The sequence below is a fragment of the Carlito syrichta genome, unplaced genomic scaffold, assembly GCF_000164805.1.
Source record: "Carlito syrichta isolate Samal-C Ts95f unplaced genomic scaffold, Tarsius_syrichta-2.0.1 Scaffold288443, whole genome shotgun sequence".
In the NCBI taxonomy this organism is placed as follows: Eukaryota; Metazoa; Chordata; class Mammalia; order Primates; family Tarsiidae; genus Carlito; species Carlito syrichta.
The window spans coordinates 1-21,481 of record NW_007232539.1 but is presented as its reverse complement, the minus strand read 5'-3'; the positions used below and the strand labels follow the sequence as shown (position 1 = coordinate 21,481).

Below are 21,481 nucleotides of genomic sequence, written 5' to 3'. Positions count from 1 at the left end.
GCTGATCTAGACTTGGAATCCTCAGCTTCCCTCTGGATGAGGAACGGCGACGCTTGTTTTAAGCTCTTCATTCTCCAGTAGATGACAATACGAAGGGAGAAGCTGGGTGTCTTTGTCTGTTTAACTCAGCTTGCATTCATAATAATATGAATGTTTCAGTATAACTTCAATGCAAAAAGACAATGTAAAAAAGGGCTAGAGATCTAAAATTAGAAACCCTACTCAAATGGAATATAAACATTAGATATATGTACTTTCACTTCCTGGAAGCAATTAGTTTCGTAGTAGACAGAACGGAGTGACTACTTAGGAGCTTAATTTTGTGTTAGACTCAAAATTATTTTTGAAGCCTCCCTCCTCCAGGAAAGCCCCGTGCTTTGATTCAAAAGAAAAGGGTCGATAACACATACAAGACTCTGCAACATCACACAAACACATAAAACTGTCACTGTGAAATACTGCGCTGCATGATTCCGTTACTGCTTCTTTTATTCTTGCAGCAATGGACACACAATTTCAGAGGATGAATTCGCCACTTCAAAGCCCATGCCTAGTGCTGGATAGAAACAATGAAAACCGTATTGGAAACAGATGCCCTAGGGACGTAGCACTGCCATCCAATCTGACAGCAAACACACTTGTGAACTGATAATTTTTACACTTCCCACACTGAATTTTTTCCTCAGATAAGAGTACCCCTCCATTCCTAGAAAGGAGCCCAACCCTGAAATTAAATCCAATGCTGCAAAACTACTGAATGAATTTCTTTCATCAGATATGCATACACCAATACTAAAACCTCAGATTCAGGTTAGAAATACAGTTTTCAAAACAGTTATCAGACATTGGCAGGAGTCTTTAACCAAGGAACGGAAAGTCTACAAGCCCTATAAAATGTACTAAAAGTTTGATGTGTTCTTTTCTGAAAAGAGGTTTTAGAATCCACAGAGTGGTCTGTGACCTAAAAGAAAGAATATAAAGCTGCTTCTTTCCTTATAACCAATAATAAAGTTGTTTCTTTAATTATGCCCAGGGAAAAAAATCATATATAAACCTATGTCAACTGAACAGATATAGAACAGGAAGTAAATATATTCTTTCAATCTAATGTGTTTACATAGAAGGAATGTAATGACAAACTTTTATCATGTACACTATAGCAGAAAAAAAATCGTTTAATAAAATAGTTGGATTCATGCATGCAACTGGGGAGTGCGTTTGTTGTTATTGTTGTCATATATTAATGTACAAAGAGATTCTTTATCCTGTGAGTAGAATTTAAAAACCTGGTAGAAACAAGCCCATTCTCAGGCTTATAAAACAAGCCTTTACAGATAATTATGTTTTATTACTCTTCATTTTATGGGGATTGTGTTATACAAAACAAATACCAGATGCCTATTTGTTTTATTCATTTCAGGGAGAAAAAAAATTCTACAAGTGCCTCTGTGAATAGAACTGCTTTTAATTAAACACAATGCACAATGAGCACATAAAAATTAATACTGTTTGAAGCCAGCAGGTAGAAAGGAAACGTACGAATGGTGCTGGCGGAATGCCCCTCTCCCAGCTTCCCTTCTGCCAGCGCTGAGGGGAGACCATCTCTGAGCCCATGACGTGGAAGCTCAAGCTCGTGATGGGAGCAAGGGAGCAAGGTCATTCACAGACTCATGTTGAAGACACTAAAGCCAATGTTCATGGAAACGTAAAACCTGGAGGAGAGAAAAAGGCACCTGTATTAAACCAGACCACACATTAGCCCTCCTGTGTGAAGTCAGACGGCTCCCTTCCGAGCCACTGGGATGGAATGAACAAGATTCCTTTCTGGCACACCAGAAAAATGCAAAGGGATGTCTGGCATGGCTCAGACTTCATCTGCAAACACTTACCACAGATGCAGCTCACAGTGGTTGCTATCTGATTAATACAGTCATGCTTTAAGGGAAAAAAAAGTGAGGGGGGTTGGGAAGTGGGGAGGACCTAGAGAAAAAACAGTCAAATTAAAATTTGACAGTTCCTTCCTGACCCCAAAGAAATAAATCATATCAGCTCAACTGCCAGTTCTAATCAGAAGGTGAAAATTCAGCGCTCAGTGTTTCAGTACCATGATGGGAAAACGTGGTTCCAATTCTCTTCCTTTTCTTTCCCTTGCCTTTGTTTCCTTACCAACTTTAATGAAATCACAGTGAGGCCCGTTCACCGCCTTGGTCCTGCACATAGCCATCATCTGTCCAATCACAAGGGCCAAGATGAAAAATCAACATTCTGCAGGTACCATGGGACATCCTGGGAGGTGGCCGTGGCTGCAGGCATAGCTGACAGTCCACTGTCCACGAAGAACAGCCATACACCTCTCACCAGCCACACTCATTAGGGAACCACAGCCCAACCTACACGAGCACAACTCAGTCTCAGAGTCTCCTGATTTGAGAAAAGCTTTCCTTTATTCCTTCACATGAGACTGATAATGGACTTTGGTTTTTTGGTTAAATGGGGAAAAAAAAGTGAATATTATTTTTATATTTATAAAAAGGTAACATCCTAAGGCTTTTTTAGCCCTTAAAACTGATTGTTAAACAGGGGTGACGAACTGAGAAAATAAGCATTTAAATCTGTGATTCTCCTCAGAAAACATCGTTTTGACCCAAAAAAAAAAAAAAGAGGGTATTCCTCATTATCGAAGAAATGGGGGGCATTTACAGAAAGAGAGACTGTGATCAAGAGTCAGATGCCACATTTTACACTCAGTTATAACCTAATCAAGACTCTCCCAGCAGATTACCATGTAGCTATTAAAACAGAAAAGGTGCAGATCTATACCTACTGCCGTGAAACAATGTTTGATATGTAATCAATCTTTCTAAAGAAAGAGACTAAAAAGAGTATGTATGCAATGATCCCATTTTCAAGAAAATAAACAATATATGCTTAGGGGAAAAAAGTATATATATCTGTTTACCTGTTAGTTCTAATCAGAAAGTGAACATTCAACATGTAGCATTTTAGCCCCCCCACAGTGAGAAAATGTGGTTGTCTCTCTTTTTTTTTTCAAAGTTTTTGGTTAGAATGAGGAGTACACTATTTTTTTAAGCAAAAAGCAAAACATTAACACTGTTTTTTGTTTTCTGGTTTTGTTTTTTGGTTTTTGTTTTCTGGTTTTTGTTTTTTTGAGTTGGAGTCTCACTCTGTTGCCCAGACTGGAGTGCAGTGGCCACTTCCGGCTACCGCAGTCTCGACCTGCTGGGCTCCGGCAATCCTTCCACCTCAGCCTTCCAAGTAGCTGGAACTACAGGCGCAGGCTACCACGCCCGGCTCATTTTGATTTATTGTAGAGATGAGGTCTCGCTGCCCAGGTGGGTCTCGAACCCACGGGCTCAGGCAATTCACTCACCTCAGCCTCCCAAAGGCGCGGGATTACAGGCTGAGCCACCGAGCCCAGCTCATTAACACTGTTTAAGGTGGTCATGGGAAACATATTATAGGGAACTTTCACTTTCTATGACATTTGAATTCAACCCTGCTAAAGCATTACTTCTGCGATCTGGATTCTTAAAGCCATTTCTTTTTCCAAACCTCTCACCAGATTGTGGCTCGGTCTAAAAAGTTGAATGTGAAACTGAGCTTTGAGATGAGAGCTCTCATGGGGCAGAAGAGCTTAAGTGGAATGGTGGTAGGAGGCCTGACATGGATGGGAGAGCCGAGACAGGTAGCAAGGGAGGTGACGTATGCACATATGTGTGCACACATATGTGCCTGTGTGTAAACACATGCCTTCAGAGGAAAGAGAAAGGGTGAGTAAACAAAGAAAAAACCAGAAGGAAGAGGCAGAGAGCAAAGTTAGGTGCCCAGGACGAGAGGGTGGGCTTCTAGAAACAGCCAAACGTACCTCTGAGTGTCCCTTGGAAACTGCCAGAGAGCACCCCGGAAGAAAAGGCGTTTACAGCCACTCTGTCAATGGTGGTGGGAGGCACCAAGGACTGTTGTGAAGAAATGTAAGGGTCAACCAAAAGCCTGTACAAATTGAGGGCAAGGCAGCCTAGGATGAGCCCCAGAAGCTGAGCCAACCTGTGTAAAACTATGCCCCTGGGGGCCAACGCCCATGCCTCGTGGGGCTGGTGCTAAGGGGCTGGAGCCCAGGAGAGCTGGCCAGGCACGGCAGGCTGGCACCTGCCCATCCACACACAGTGGAAACTGAGGCTCTTCTTCCAAGGGCACAGCCTGTTCTTTCCTTGGAGGAACAGCTGGAGTGCCAAAGAAGTTGGGGGTAGGGGGGTAGGGGTGAGAGGGGTGAAGGGGGGGATCATCTTCCGCTGTGAGTTAGTAAAGAGTTCCACATTCCCTTCAAGGAGGTCACCAGCTCTCAGCCTACTCCCCATAAGAAGACAGAGTCAAAGCAGCATAAACTACCTGACTAACAACTGAGACCCATCTCAGACACTACAACCCGGTTCATTTTCTGTCCGACAGGTGTGTAGCGATACTGCAGTTATGACGAGGACCTACATGCAGTTAGAATAACCATCGGAGGCTTGAGTGACTTCACAGCTGCAAATCGTCATCTGATTCTGGTATATCTCTCATTTCAGTCCTACCTTGAACCTCAAGGGGGGCAAAAACCAAAACGTCTTCTAAACTCACTTGTTCTATGTAACAGTCCCTTTGGGTTGCTTATTCCAAGGAAAATTAACTAATTCCAACAATCCAGTTCCATATGTCTTTCTCTCTGCACTTGACTGGCCACCATGACCAAAAGACACTCATTCTACAAGTATTTCATGAGAATCCATGACAAGCCTAGCATGGGTGTTAAATGCCAGGGTTAACAACAAATATACACCATTAATTACTTCCATGGAGCTAACTCACATTCAAGGTTATAAGCAACATGAGATTTAACAATTTGAGCCCAAGCAGGGTATAAAGTATAAAAAAATTCAAACAACTTTGTGATGAAAATATATGTGGAGGCAAATGATGGAGAGAAAAAGCTCACCAGGTACCTTTTCCACCATGAAGGGAGGCCCCATACACTATGACCCCAATTTTGTTTTGTTTTGTTTTGTTTGTCTAGCTCCTTTGGTCTATATTAGGAATGGACATTTACTGCAGAAAATTAAAAAATAAATAAATGAAAAGGTCCAGAACATGCCATATTCTTCTCTCCTGTTTTGGTTCTGAAATTTCTAGACTGAAGAAAAGACCACAACAGGCTAATCAAATATGAACACATATTGGAGGACCCAAAAAGCAAACTCCTGCACTGGGAGGGTGGGTTCTGGGAAATCGAGGAGCACAAGTCAGCTGCACCCCTAACGGTGCAGAAGCCTGGAGACAAAAAACTGAATAACTGTAACACACAGAAGGAGCTACAATCCAAAAAGAGACAGACTCAAGGGCTTCAACTGCTCACTCACTACCCCAGATGGAATTCCAGAGTTTTCCAAGTCCTAAAGGATCTGATATAAGAAGCCCCCTTAACGCCTGCATGCCCAGGTCACTGAGAGTCTACAGGGTGAGGGGGAAGAAGGGTGCCCACACATTGTTAACATGCTTAGATCATCATCCCACAAGCTCAGTGTGGACGGATCATCCCAAAGGAGGCTTTGCTGATGCGCCTGCGATAACAGGGCTGCCCCAGGCCCCACACCGCTGACGTGTACTCTGCTATCTGAGAATCACTAGACCATTTCTGCACCCCCAGGGGGACTGAATGACAGGCTTCAAATGATAGCTCTTACACCACGTCCTGAGTGGGAGCAAGCGCAAGAAGCCCCCAGGCCAGTGTGGGGTGGTCCAAAGGCAAGGCTTCTGGGCCTTCCAGAGCCATGTCAGAAATCCCAATTAACTCACCTAATCTCATCAAATGAGCTCATTGGAAATGCAGCATGGCATTTTTAGTGCACCACTACCTGAATCCACAAGTCAACAGGTGTGCTGGAAGAAAGAAGGGAGTTTGTATTTTGTGGAGAAGACATTAAAAAAACTGGGGGCACAAGGAAAGGGGGCCCTCCTCCCCCAAAATGGTACTTTTTAAAATAGCCCCTTGAGTCTTGGCAGAAAACAATATCCAACCCCTCCCTGCCCCAAAAATATTTCCAGGAAAAAAAAATAAAGAAAACATTTGAATTTTGAATACATGCTCCACATACAAATCAGGTCTACAGTCACCACTGTGCTTAAAACACACATCCTGCTTCTTGTCCTGAGCCAAACAGTATCAGATATGGGATGACAACAGGAAGGTCTCACTTAGTGAACCATTCACCAGAGACAGGGGCTCATTGTGCCACCCAGGCTTGAGTGTAATAGCTCATAGCAGCCTCGACCTCCAGGGCACAAGTGATCCGCTTGCCTTAGCCTCCTGCATAGCTGGGACTACAGGTATGCATCACCATATACCCAGCTAATTTTCTTTTTTTTTGTAGAGATGGGATCTTGCTATGTTGCCCAGGCTGGCCTCAAGCGACCCTCCCACCTCAGCCTCGCAAAGCACTGGAATTATAAGCATGAGCCACCATACTCGGTCCAGAGTCTCTTTACAAAAAGCAGATATTAGAGAATACTCTACATGATTCTGTAATTTATGACAAGAATATAACCTTATCCTAACACCTTGTTTTTGAATACAGTAACATTCCAAGGCACACAGCTGATCCAACCACTCAAGGCCCACTGCTATGTGGAATCAAAGAGGAGTCAGATCACATCTGGACCAGTGGCAACATGGGATCACAGAAAAGCTCTCACAATGTGTTTGTTCATAATTGCGGCTGTCTCTCTCAGGAGGAAGGATAAAAATATAAGTTCTGATGTGCCTGACACTTCCAGATCTTCAAAACAAGGCTGGGATTCCCTCCCTTTTATCTTAACTGCTGTTGTAAGTTTATCCTCAAGGATAAGTGCATGATGCTTATGCCCAAAAGACAGAAATGGTGCAAAGACCTGGTCCTGCCACCCGAAATGCCATCCTAAAGGAAAAATCATCAATTATCAATAGCACTCTGTCGAAACCAAAGAGTTACCTTACCCCCTGTTGCAGTCTCCCGATTTGCTAAGTGCTGCACAACAGGCCACTTGCCTGGCTACCTGGATTCCTAGACAAGAAAAAGTAGCTTTCCCCTTTCTACCTTGCACAGTTTATCTCTGAAAGCCATTCCAGGTGGTCCCTGCACTTCTGCTCCTCATTTTAAGGCTCTTTCAAGAGGCAGGAAGAAGACCTCTGTGACCACTCGGCTTGACAGAACTGATGGGAAACACAATACTTTCGTAAGAGGAGAAAGAATTTGTTTAAAGACACAAAGTCATATTAATGATTTGCACTCTTGGCTGAACAGCTTCCGGGAAATGAAACTCTACTGTATTTTGGCAACAGTTCCCACAGGTGGGTGGAATTCTGGGCACTGGCCAAACCACCATGAACTTCTAGGTGACTGCAAGCGACCGTATCACCCTGCACACTGAAGTATAAAGAGCTGCAGACAGATAGTTCAAATGAAAGACATGAAATTAAAACCCAGATACACACATGCACATGGGAAGCCTGAGCTTACGGCAGTCTAATGTGTTTTAATAAGGACAGTGACAAGGGTTCTTTACTGAGTGTCTACTAGGCACCATGCCCTGTCCTAAGCATATTACATGTGCTACTACTCATTTAATCCCCACAGTAACAACCCTATAAAGTAGGAATTATTATTACTCCCATTTTACAAGTGAAGAAACAGAAACAGAGAGGCTGCCTAAGGTCATACGCATGCAACAGAGGCTCCATTTCAATCCAAACCACTCGTCTCCAGAGCCCACAAGTGGAACCTCTATGCACCTCGGCTGAAGTCAAGAGCCGTGTGTTCCATTCCCAGTTTGGTCACAACAGCATGATATCAGGCGAGCTGCCCAACTTCCCTGGATCTCTGTTTTTTTAAAATCTATGCCATGCAGGAGTTAAGCCAGATCTTAAGATTACTTCCATAATCCCATTGCTCTTCTTTCCAGACAAAATTATCTGATTCCAAGAATGTGAGGTCACCATGCTCTTACCCTGAGCAAACACACAACATGTGTACAGATATGCACATGTATGTATAGACCTGATAGCCCCAATCAGTGACAGTCACAGGTCTCTGTGCAGAAAAACCAGAGGGGGGATACTGAGGCCAAAGAAGGTCAAACGCTCACCAACACTCCCTAGACTCATACCTCCTATTTTGAATTGAAAGGTGCTCATTTCTTAACTTATTTTTTATAGAAACCTATGATTTGTTTTGACATTTCATCTGTCTTGCTCTCTGTCGTCCCTACTTGAGTTACTCCTTAGACATGGCTAAGAGTAAAATAAGTGCAGAAAAATACTACTCCACCTTTTAACTGTACTAAACATTGGGGTGCTTAAATTTTATCTTAACATCAAATACTGTTCCTTTTTTAAAAAACATGTAATATAACTCTACAGTCTAAATACAAAAAATATTATATATTTCCATTCTGAATCAATAAAAGACTGACTGCCCAGCATTTACAGGTTTGCAGCATTATACCTGCATACTTAAAAATGCCGTTATCATAAAAATTATTGCTTAAAGGTAGCTTTTTTAATGCCATGTGAATTTTAAAGGAGCAGGTAGCATGTGAGAAACGATGTTTTCAAGAAAAAATTATCCTCTGTCTCCCAGTAAAGCAAAAGCATCTCAGTATGCCATTCCCTCTGGTTAGGTTTTCAGATTGCTTCAGATATACAGACCTAGAAATAATTTTGGAAAACAGTCTTACAGCCTGTGTAAAGACATAAAACATAATTCATACTTAATCAAGTGTCATATGACCGTAACCAAACCCGAATCCATATTTAAGACCCACGAAGAAGTAATCATAACACAGGGCATCCTCTGCCATCCCCACACACCTAACAGCTTGTAGGCAACATCTCGCAGAACCCACATTCTCACACAGCAGGTCAGGAGACCCCAAACATGGAAAGCAGAGGCCAATGGGAGAAACAATGGCACATCTTCCCTTTGCCTCCTCCCCTTGTGCTTTTCAATTAAGTGATGAATCTCACTACAAACTCATCAGAAGCTGATCGCTCAATTAAGCCCTATGTTATGGTATACTCCGGGACAATGCCCCCGTGGCAGTGAACAGAATTTGGATGTAACCTGAGCAAAAAATGTAAGCCAAAGTTCTACTCAATCAACCTTCTGGGAGAAAAATTGCAATTCAGGGGGGAAAGTCCCAATATCTACAGACTGTTAAAATCAAATGAAAGAAACACCATAATGGTTTTTCCCGTAGCAATAAGTTCTTTGAATTCATATTGTATAGCAAACCCCTTCAGTTCTCATTTGTTTCCACTGATACATCCAATACAACAGTAAAGACAGAAAAAGAAAGAAAAGAAAGAATCTTGAAAAGAGGAAAAAAGTTTACTGGAAGACAATTCCCAACTGAGAATGACAAGAAACTCTGGGTGAATCAGCACAGGAACAAAATGAACTTGGAGGAGGGAAGGCAGGATGTGCTACAAGCCAGAGAGTGACATTTCGAGATTCCATACTTTGAAGATGTCACATCAACAGTAGTGACATTCCCTTTGGTGCCGGGCCTTGAGGCTCGGCAGAGAGACACAGTGTCACTTCCAAGGAGGCCTTTCCTCCCACCACATGGAACCTGCAAAACTCTCACCCCTCCCTGCAGAGGAAAATGGGGTTCAATTAGGCCAGCATCAATTGGGTAATTTGAATAAATTGAGGAAGGAAATCTCAGGATGAGATTTTACAAATGTTACAAAGAAACTTAGTGATAACACCAGGAATTGTAAAAGTTTACAGGCCAGCTATAAAGCATTTGCAGTAAATAAAACTAGTTGACCATTTGTTGCTGGTTAACTATTGCTATTAATAAAGCCTGTCCTAAAGAAACGAAACACCACGATCAATCAGCTTCACAAACCTCTGGAAATTTCCTTTTGCAGACTTCCCTGAAAGATAATTCCCAGCCCTCTATACCCTGACAAACTCTTACAAAAACATCCCTCTAACCCCCCTGCCTCTTTGCAGACAGCATATACAAACAGTACTCTCTGCTGCTTCTGTCCATTAATTCATAACTGCTTTGGTAAATTCATCTTACCAACCCGCAATTCCTGCCATACTGAACCCACTGCCAAACACAGCACTCCCTGCTCTCACCTGCATCCAAACCACCAGGTGAACCTTGAACTTCACCCCAGAGAGTCTGACTCATCTGAACCAGAGCTGGGCCCTATTTTCAGAAGCTCCCACGGAGGCTCTACCATGCGGTGGAGCTTGAGACCCATTGCCTCAAACCTGTCCCTACACTGTATTTCTCCACAGCACCCAGCACCTTCTACATATGATGCAATTTGTGTGATACCAGCCTCCAGCTACAAGGCCGAGAGCATCTTAAGGGCTGTTTTATTCACCTTGAATCCCCAGTGCCTGCACGCAGTAGGTATTCGATAACTAACTACTGAGTAATTAATGAAAAGCCAACATGAATCCTCCCCTCAGAATCTGCACAATCTACTGGGGAGAGAGAAAAACAATTGGTCAAACACAAGGAAAGCCACAGCTGGCATGGGTGTTCAATGTTCTGCAAGAACACACACCAGGAGAACTGACCTCATGAGGCATTGAGGAAGCAACTCTAAGGAAACATGGCCCTGCCATAGGGTGGGACCACCCTGCCCTGATGGCATGGGAGTTGGCTATCAAAGCCCCAGCCATGGTGGGCCCTGTCCATGGCACTGCCCCCTCGACAGGGCACTGGACAGATGCAGGACATGTGACTGCTACAGCCATCACCTGTGCCTGTCCTAGGCCCCTGAGGAGTGTGGAAAAGCAAGCGAGTGCCCTTCACCCCAACACACCTAACAGAGGGCCCCTTATCCTCACCTCCAGACCCAGCCTCCATGTGCCACACCATGGGCAGACTGGTTCCCCAGCCCAGAGCCACACTCTTTACCTGCACGCCAGCCCGAATCATTGGGCACCACCAAACAAGGCTGGCTCTGCAGGACCAGGACTCTTGCCCTTTCTCCTGCATTCAAGTCACAGTCAGCAACGAATACCAGAAACCCACTGCTGAATGAACCAAGGGAGACTCCCTCTTCCTGGAGCCCCAGGGAAACTTGCTGAAGCTGTGGACAGGTTTTCACGTGGAGAGCTTATTCTCAAGAGCACTGAAATGGTATTATATTAACCATATGGGTTAAAAAGGTTACACAACACCTGACTTATTTTTCTACTTTCCTAAAAGGGCAGTGAACACAAGTGATGGCTCAGAGTCAATGCTGGACTGTGCCATAGTCACCAAACACCCACAGGGGCTTCTCTGGCCACAGACCTTCACTGGGTGCTTACCCCTGGATCATGCCATGGTCACCGAATACCCATAGGGGCTGCACTGGTGATAGGCCCTCACTGGGTCACACAGATGTACGCTCCCCTCCTGAGAGTGTGGCTATGCCTGGGCCCTAGGCCAGCGCTTGTACTCTGCCATGTGGCCCTACTTCTTCTAGGCCTTATTACATTGCATAATTTCCTGTCCCCTATCCTTTTATTTGGGTGACCAGCTGTCCTTTCTTCCCAGCTCTGTCTGCAAGAATCCCTCTCTCATTTTTAAAATTACAGCTTCTAATTTACTGGAGGCTGAGAAACCAGATTACAAACAGGTTAGAACTGTCTCTCTAAAGTAAGATTAAATAAATTTCAGGTAAGAAACCCAAGCAATACTCAATAAATCAATCACTCCCTTGTTTGAATGTGTGGCCCTTGTAACACCAGCTCCAGCTGTTTGGAAGCAGCAGGGGCCATGGTTGGGAACAGAGGTTCGAAGTCAGGTAACTCAGTTCACCTCCTGGGTGTGAGCTCTTAGGCAAACGATGTTTAAAGACTGTGCCTCAGTTTCTTCAGGATAGAATGAAGATCAAGTCTGTATCTCCCTGCTAAGTGGACATCAAGATGAAAGAAGGTCCCAACCACTGCCAGTGCAGAGGACGCCCTCAATCACATGAGTCGTGATTGTGTTATCATATCCACAGGGCTCCAGCGAGTGTGGATGACAGGACATGGCTCCAGCCCCCACAGGCAGCTTCTTCAACCAGGGTCCCTGACCTGGGAAGCAACTTAAGGCTGTTCTTTGCCAAAGGATGATCGCCATCTAAATCAAGAGCAGCAAAGTGACAGGACAGTGTTTTCACTGACTGGGTCATCACCACACCCAAGACAGGGCCTGACATGGATAGCTTTCCCAAAAGGAGTGAGGACCCCTGGGAAATTCCATCAGGCTGGATTCCTCCAGGGCCATGAGAGATAAGCCAGCAGTAAGCAGAGGTGCTGGCCCAGGGATGACATGAAGATTCACAACAGGGACACAGGGCCCGTACCCAAGACTGCGCTGGGTCCTGAGGACTCACAGGAGCAGTCCTCGACAGCTTTGTCCAGGTCCCCACACAACAAACCCTGGGACTCACGGTCACTGTAGTGACCATCTGCTCTTTGCCACCCCAGGGCCCCTTGAGCCAGCCCACAGAGGTTTCCTTCACACATGAGAGGTGTCCCTCCAAATGTTACTTGACACTCGACCAGTGAGGACTCAGAAGTCAACTGGAAAAGAGACGGCCAGTCAGAGCAGTCAGTCAGGGAGCTTGAAGGAAGTGGAGTCAGGGAAGCGTCTGACTATCCCATGACCATCCTCCATCTGCCCCTATCCCTGCCCTATGCTACGGGGAAGCCCCAGCATGGAGACCCCTGTGGGTCTTTCCAGAGCCTCCAGAAATGATGGGTGGATGTCCAGGTCCCCTGCTGTAGCTTTCTGGAAATTTAAGCATCAAGGCAGAGACAAACAGTCGTTTCTGTGGCTTGGTTAAGAAGGGCCAAGTTATGAGACTAAGTAAACCCCTGTAGGTGATTAGAAATGGCAGGCCACGGCGAGCAGATTGCCTGAGCCCGCAGGTTCGAGACCCACCTGGGCAAGTTGGCAAGACCTCATCTCTACAATAAATCAAAAATTTAGCCGGGGGTGGTAGTACGCACCTGTAGTTCCAGCTGCTTGGAAGGCTGAGGCAGAAAGACCGCCAGAGCCCAGCAGGTCGAGGCTGCGGTGGCAGGGAACGTGCCACTGCATTCCAGTCTGGGCAACAGAGTGAGACTCCAACTCAAAAAAAGAAAAGAAAAGAAAAATGGCAGGAAGATGCTTTTGCTAATAACAACACAAACATTTACAATGTGTCAAACACCTGCCACCACATCTGACCCGCTTAGCTGAGAGGCCAATATTACAATCCCCATTTCCAGAGAAGGAAACTGAGGCTGAGAAGCTAAAAGCTAGGCCAGGAATCTCTGGGGATCAGTCACTTTCTGAGTCCAGGGTCTCCCTTCTAAAAGATTTCACAAAAGGCAAAGCATTCACAAAAATCACAAAAAGACTTGTCACCTCACACACTTCTCATGATTGTTAGAAGCAATTACAATGCAAAGAAAACTCCGAAGACATAAACTGCTGGTTCACTTTGTTTTCTGTCTCGGTTTTTAAATCACTTTGATTAGTGCCTCCTTGACACCTAGAATCCCAGGCCCTATTTAGAGGCCCGGAGTTCAAAGTGACCTGCCTAAATCCACTTCTCATGAGCCATGGAGTCTGCCACCAAAGAGAAAAGGGAAACAAACACCTTGACTAGCTTACACAGTCAGCTAGAAGAACGGCCTAGGCCTAGGTAAGGCCTACAGATCTAAACCCCCAGAAAAGGTGTGCAGAGCTTGGAGAAGTCGGGTGCCTGTTCAGGAGAGGCCAGGGAGGGTTCTGGCTGCAGCAAAAACAAAACTTCAAAGGGAACAGAGCTGCAGAGCTTCAAAGACCCCCCGGCAGGACCAATTAACACCTACCAATGTTTATCTAAGCAGGCATTTAATGACTCTACCTCACCAAGAGAGCCCTTAACTTTACCTCCAATACATCTCTGTCCCTGGGATGGGACTGGGGAGGAGGAGGGGGCAGGCAAGGAAGTTCCCTGCTGTTTTTTTGAGACACCTTAGACTCAACACAGAAACACTCAACATAAAACACTCAACACAGAAACAAGTTAATGTCCAAGAAGATGTAACTGGTTAAATAAACTCTGGTCCAGTAATGAGTTAGAAAAAAAAAAATCATCCATTGAAAATCCTATTTTCAAAGACTAGTTTGCAGGACAGGAAAATGTTCTTGGATCCTGTTAATGAAAACATATCCAAAAATACATTTAAAGTCTGACTTCAACTTTATAAAACCGACAGACCAAGAGAACAGGCAGGAGGTTGTTTGTCTACTGCACCAGCCCAACTCCAACAGGGATGTATCTGGCACAAACAAAACACTGCAGAAAAATTTTGTGCTAAAATCTTATTTACTATTAACAAAATAATAATTAACATATCGATACAAGGCACATGCATGTATATCTGTGTGCGCTAGAACAGAACCACTAAGTCAAACTGTAGTACTAGTGGCTAGCTCTCATAATGGAATGAAAAAAGTAACTTCATTGTGTATTCCTGTCTTCTATGTTTTCCCAATTTCCCATAAAGGCTGTGTATCAGTTTTATAATTTTTTTAAACCCTGTTCTTAAGGAGCCTGAGTCCCTGGCTCCAGTGTGTGTGGTGTGTTCCCAAAACAGAATCTCCCAGCAGTCCTTCCCTTTCTACTCCACTGGAGCACAACATCTACCTAGGCATCATCTCCAGGGCGAGCTCGCACTGCAGTCACATCTAGGGAAGGCAGATTATCCAGCTTCCTCACTTTTCTTAGCAGAGAGTTCCGGTGTATGCAGACAAAATGCCAGTGACTCTTGAACGGGAGAGTTCAAGGAGTTCAATGCTCAAATGTCAGAGTTAGGGGCATCTTTAACACATCTCCCCAGTCAAACTCAGGAAACATATTTATAAAGTGAAGCAAAGAAAAACAAGATCTGATACCCAAATGCCTGACTCACCCTTCACTCATTACAAATATATAACAGGTAGAAAGTCTGATTCTTTAAGGTGATAACATTTTGTAGGAGAAAGAGAATGATTTTGAATGGTAAGTCCCCGGGTGAGAACTTCCTCACTAGGTGTGACATTGAGTTTGATATTTTACCCTCTCCGGGGCCTACATTCTAACCTGTAAAATGGGTTGTCTGAAAGTCAGTTCATTCCATGAGCTAATAAAGGTAAATTCAAATAAAAGGCACTAGACAACTCTTCTGATATATTTCTTCTGGTTTGGAGGGAGCCCCTGTTTATTACAGGAACTTGGTCAAGGTGGAGGAGCTTGTAAATATAAATTACAGGTTGAATACCTCCATCCCTTCTCTGAAATCCTGGGGACCACAAATGTCTCAATTGCGGAGTGTGTGCATGTCTACACTTACAGCTGAACATCCCTAATCCAAAATCTGAAATGTTCCAATGAGCATTTCCTTAGTGTCATGCCCATGCCAGTGCTCAAAAAGTTTCAGACTTTAGAACATTTCAGATTTGGGATCTCAGGTTAGGGATCTCCACCTGTTGTTATCAAGCTCGTGGAAACATGTTTGGGCACGAAACATGTCCAGGAGACTGCAGGGTCCAGTGCCCACCTCTCCCTCCCTAGGGTACCCTGAGGGAACGGCAGGAGGAACAGGAGGCCTCAGGGAAAGGGAAAAGAGAGTCAGAAGCCAGAAGGCTGGGGCTGAGCTTCAGTGCAACCACCCATAAGCTGGGCAACCATGTCACCACCGCTGGCCTCAGTCTACACACTGATGACAGCCTGAGAAGACACCCGGCAAGACGCCATGAGCAGCATGGCCAGGTAACAGAGCGCAACCTTTGGAGTGATACTGGCAAACTCAGGATCATTACCAGCTCTGTGCACTGGGGAGGCAGATTCTTCTGACCAAAAGAGCTATCCCCTCCCCTCCCCACCCTGGGAGGTGTGACATCTTCCTCATTTGCCAATTCTGTGCCATCCAAAGCTGCTGTCACAGTAAGGAGAACTGAAGGTGGCCATCCACTGGCAGGGCCCACCCAAACCTCAGTAGCAAGCCACCATGCAAGGGATAAAATACTCAGGCCCCTTGCCCAGGTCACAGACTCCACAGAAACCAGCATCTGCAAGCCTGAACTCAGTCAATGACAAATGTCCCTAAAGTAGCACACAGCACCCCAACCTGTATTACGGGGCTCCTTGTGTCTTGGCTCCCAGGTGCCTCCATAAAGTGGGTAAAAGGGAACAAAAGGGAGCACGGGAGAGACCAGAAACCTCATGTCAAACAACAAACCTGCCAACTTGGAAATTTTGCATAGGGCCAGCCCTGCCTGTTTTTAAACTGTACTCATGTAGCTCATTTTAGAAACGCTATGGTGCCTTTGTACAGCTGTGGGGAAAAAGGTGCTCAAGTTCTACATCTAAACCCTGAGATTCTCAATTCCCTCCTCCATCTGGGAGGAGGAAAGTTCTCATCAAAGGCTCACTGGGGAACATGAACTCACAAACTGGAGGGATCATGGGGAAAAACAAAAAGCATTTAGAATTACTCCTTGTCTTGGCACATTTTCTTCTTGCTATAAATGCATTGACTTCAATGTACGATTCTGTCAGTTCCCTGAAATCTGTAGGGCCACACTGAGAGGCTCAAAAAACTCCTGCTTAGACCACACAGCTCTAGGGTCCTGCCCACCTTAGTGAGCAGTAAAGGCAGCATGTAGGGCCCAAAGCTAGAGTTACCAAGTCAGAGGATGCCCTGGAGGTGTGGGGGGGGGGGTGGGCGCAGAGGAGGGTTAGCCCCTAAAACCATATGGCAAATTGTGTACGAGCTTTTTTGTTTTTCTGCAAAGTATGCCTCCATCTTCATCAGGTTCCCAAAAAATTCCAAGAGCAATTCCATAAGAAACACCATCATTAAGGACCCCTCAGTGGCTGCAGAGCTTTCAAAAGTGTCTGCTATGAGAAAAGACTGCAATTAAGGAAACATCCAGGTGCGGCATTCCAGGGTAACCCTTGCCCACTAACTGGCTTTCTGACCCTAAGCAAATCCCTAAAATCTTCTGCTCTCAGTTTCCTCATCTGTAAAATGAGGATCACTGAGTGATCATACTTACCTTTAAGCCCTTAAAGACACCAGGACTGTGAGACATAGCTTTAGCAAACACAGGAAAAGGGAGATGTCAGAAAGAATATGTGACCTCGCCTGTTCCAAGAGGCTGCTGCAATTCACCCCTGCTCTTCCTGGAAAGGTCCAAGACACAGGTCACCTCTCCCTCCCTTCTCTTCCTTCTATTTCATATTGTCAAGTGTGAAGTTTCTTTGAAGCTCTTTGAAGAGATCTGAACTACGAAGTTCATGCAAAAATACAGCAGTTCTGTGAGAAGGCACAGGCAGCAGAAAGAACAGAAAATAGAATTTCTCTAAAGCATCACTACAAATCACCTGCAGATCATCACTACAAGTCACTTACTTTAGCTGGTGTCATCTACATCTGTTAAAATATATAACTGATGAAATTAATTACAGTTGTTATAAAAAGGATGTTTTAATATAAGCCTGGACATCTGGGTCAAAAATGACAAGAAATTTATGTTCTCTGTATTGCAAGAGAAAAATCTTTCTTCCCCCACAGGAGCTCTGCCACACCTGTGTGGCCAATGTCCAATTTTCACAAAATCACAGGGGCAAAGAAAACCTTGCACATTTAGCACTAAGTCTTTATCACACGATAATGTTCTGTTTCACTAAAAGCAACTGATTGGTTAGTTGACACATTTGCATATGTCCTTTAGTATCCTAACTTGGCCATAATATCATGTGTGTTCAGCCTAATCATCAGACCCCATAAAGTTTGCTCCAAAGCAAACTCATGGGCAGTTGCTTGCAGGAGCCAATTAAATGGAAGCCTTTTTCCCCCCCACAGACTTGCTAATAAAGAAGTAGATGAAAATTGATGGTGCCCTTACGAGCCACTGCCAAATGAATGCTCCAAGCACCCTGAAGCAGTCTAAAGCCCACTCTACAAAAGACATGTAGTGCTCACAGTGACAATCAAAAGTCACACGATAAGTCAGTATGAAAAGCCAAACTCACCCGCAGACCACGTCTATGGACCCAGCTCCTCCTACAGCTCGGAGGGTAGGCATATCTTGGCCTGAGGAGCTGTGTGTCTGGTGTGGGTAAACCTATCTTCTAGAAAACACCAAACAGCCAGCCTAGTAGACGCTCTTACTCCAGAGCACAATACAGGTTGCAGAGTAAATGTGTTATCTCCCATCCCAGAGCTCCTGCTCACCTCCACGCGCTCCAAAGCCAGCAGTGAAAGGCAATCATGTATGCAAGCACCTTGCTCAAAGATACATGACTCTCACAGCTCAAGCAAAGCAAGGAGTTAAGTCTTCCACTGGAGAACATGAAGGTCCTGCAGCGCCACTCTGCCCCAGGTGTGAGGGCAGGAAGTACTCAGTGGTGGGGTGAGGTGGGGGCAGAAAGAAAGAAATATTCAAGTGTCTCCGCTGCAGAAACCCTCCTCAGGATAAAGCGCACGTCTGCTTCCCCACCAAATACCACATTCCGATGAGCCCCAGTCCTGAGGTCCTGACCCCTTGTGGTCTCTAAACATAAACCACAGTGTGGTGTCAGATTTCTTGGCCCAATCACAAAAAGGTCAAACATTAGTTAAATTTAATTAGCAAAAATTAAAATTTCAAGGAAAACTACCCCTCCTTCCTTCACCACCGATCTCCCTAGCAAAAGCTTCTGTTCAACAGAAAATGTGAAGATTTAATATCTTTGTGAATAAGAGGGTAAGGAAGATATGGGGGTTCTATTGGATTAAGGGTATTTCCCAAATAAATGCATAAGTCAAATTTCCTAAGGTAAAATCTCAGCTCTAGCCCTTTCAGAAGAATAAAGAACACCATGATCCTTCTACAAAATTTGGTAAGACTGTTTTAGAAGACACTGAAAGGTTAGACTTCATCTCGAGTTACTCCGCCATACTCCAGACAAAGAAATTCCTGAAAGGCTATAAGCACTTTTTCTTATGAGCACATACAGGAATAGGTCAACGTAAATGTCATATAAACAAAAGCAATTCATTACAAACCATAGTTTAAGTGTCTTTTGTGAGAAAATTGTAATCCATGGCACCTACACATTCATGCACAACTGTCCCTGACTTAAGAGTAAAATAAGGATGCATAACTGACCCTAGCCTCGGGCTTTCCTTTTGCCTGAAAAGCAAAACGTATGGAGTGGGGGGGGAAGGGGCCAGGATTCAAGTTCTGCTACTTTCTTTTCGCTCTCTATGATCAAGTATTGGAGGACTTGGTCTTCCCTTTCAGTCACTCCCATGAGGCCGGGCATCTGAGAAAACACACCTACAACAATCACACCTCTCATTTAGGGACCAGCTCCCACCATGCCCCATCCTGTTTTAATTAGGTCTGCAAAGAATGTTCCCTTTCGCATTTCATGAATCCGCCGCAAGCTTCTGCCGGTTCTCTGTGCTTAGTTGCGAGGCTCCCCTGCCTTCCCAGGCAGCACACGGCTGCTCTGGTTGGTAACTGGCATAACGTGGAAATGCACTGTAGGACTCTAACTCTTTCACAGTCAGACTTTAGTGAGGGATGGGCGGCCGCTCCCCAGAAACTGAACTGACCCACCAAGCTCCAGGGAGGGCGATTTGCAGACTCTAGCTTTGACCTGGAACCCTGGATGTCAGTTACTGTCACTGGGAAGGAAAAGGAAGAGTGAAAGGGTTACAAAGTAACCAGCTCAGTTACTTAGCAACTGGACAAAACTTGCCTCCCTACCGAGGGTAAGGAGCCATCTCCCGCCCATTCAAAGAGTAACAGTCTCCAATTTATATGCAAATACATAAAGACAAAGGGAAAGGGGAAATTTAAATTAGCAACTGGGAGTTTAGACAGTGGGACTGAGGCCCAGATTTAGAAAAACCGTGTCTCCTAGGAAGGAGACAGGACATGTATGGCAGAATGAATGAACGAATGATGCATGCACGCATGCATGGAGGCCACAGGCTCCAACAAGCTTACACTCTCCCTTTCTAAAAGTCAACGCCCTGGGGGAAGAAAGAGGGCAACACAAAGCTGGGCAGCCAAAATTCAAATACTTGCTCAGCTAACGAAACATCAGGCAGGCAGAGATTGGATGCTTGAAGTTGGGATCTCCAGGGAAAGCTGGCACCCCTGCTCCTGAGAAAAGCAAGCAACGCACGGGTCTCGGGGAACACCCACCCCCCCCCCCGACTGTGGGGGAGAGTAGAGCCTCTCTGGTCTCCGGACACCCCCAGAAACACCCTCCCAAACCCACCGGTGAGGTGTAATGGCCACCCTCACACCAAACCCCACCCCTGGCAGGAGCCGCACAGCCCTGAAGGTCTTCTGAGCGAGAGGGAGCCGCCGTCCCTAGCTGGCTGGGGAGGGCGCGCCAGGCTTTTTCGTTCCCAGAGGAGCTCCGTCCCCAGCCTCCGGGCACCCCGAACTAGCTGCTCCAGTCGGGCTGGGGACTAGCAAGGACTGAGGGCTCTTCGGCAGCAACCCAGCCTCACATCTCGCCGCGGCGGGGCCAAGGCCTCTCGGGCACTTACTTCTCGTACTCCGTGTTGTCTCTGTCGCAGCGGGAGTCCTTGTGCTTCCGCCAGTCCTTCCCATGCCTGCAGGTGGTGAGGAGCACCACGTCCTCCCCGTTGTGGACGTGGTATAAGGCATTCCTGGTGTCCGACCCTATCCCCGTCAGGTACCTCTTCCCCTTGAAGACCAGCATGTACTTCCTGAGAGGAGGGATGGTGTTAAACTTCAAAAAGCCCCGCTCCCCTCCTGTCCTGGGATGATCCTTAGAAAAGAGGGGGATGGACACATCAAAGTTGGGCCGGAAGTTTTCGGTGCTGATGCTGGCCTTGGCCAGCATGGCCTGGCCGATGTCAAACCCCACGTCCTCGGTGTAGTCGGGCCACGTGCCGGAATATAAATTAAAAATCAAATGGTTCCTCCCGTTGTTCCACAAGTGCAGACTCTGCACCTTGGACCTCAGATTGTGCACATATTGGGGTGACAACTGGTCTCTGTCTAACGTATCCAGACTCAGGACAAAGAGGCACGCCTGGCTGGGGTCCGAGGTGTAGAACCGGGAGCCCTCGATGGCCGCGAGAATGTTTTGGTAACTTTCGGCGATCTTCTCCCCTTTCTGCTGCGGGTACACGTAGACCTTGAAGCCGTTCTTCTTGCACAGAGTGAAGTCGAAGCAGGACTCCATGCGGCACCTCTTGCCTCGGTAGGCGCTGGCGTTGGCGTCCCGCTTCTGCCGGGGGGCGGCGTGCGCGCCGGGGTCCGCGTCCTCCAGCGGCTCGCCCGGCGCGAAGGGGCGCAGCGCGCCGTGGACGCGCGGCCAGCGGGCCGGGCCGGGGCGCAGGCCATCGCGGCCGCCCGGCTCCGGGCCCCGGCGCAGGCTCCTGGC

The 21,481-nt window shown here is 45.9% G+C and overlaps 1 protein-coding gene across 1 annotated transcript; it reads right to left on the bottom strand.

Annotated features, from left to right (window-relative positions):
- Positions 1 to 1,627: 1,627 nt before the first annotated feature.
- LOC103255832 (exostosin-1-like) lies at positions 1,628 to 21,472 on the bottom strand. Its single transcript, XM_008053774.2, has 2 exons — positions 20,616 to 21,472; positions 1,628 to 1,712 (listed from the first exon to the last, which is right to left on the bottom strand). Exons 1-2 carry the CDS (start codon positions 21,278 to 21,280, stop codon positions 1,661 to 1,663), a joined length of 717 nt encoding a protein of 238 aa, XP_008051965.2. The 5' UTR covers positions 21,281 to 21,472; the 3' UTR covers positions 1,628 to 1,660.
- Between the last annotated feature and the right edge of the window lie 9 nt (positions 21,473 to 21,481).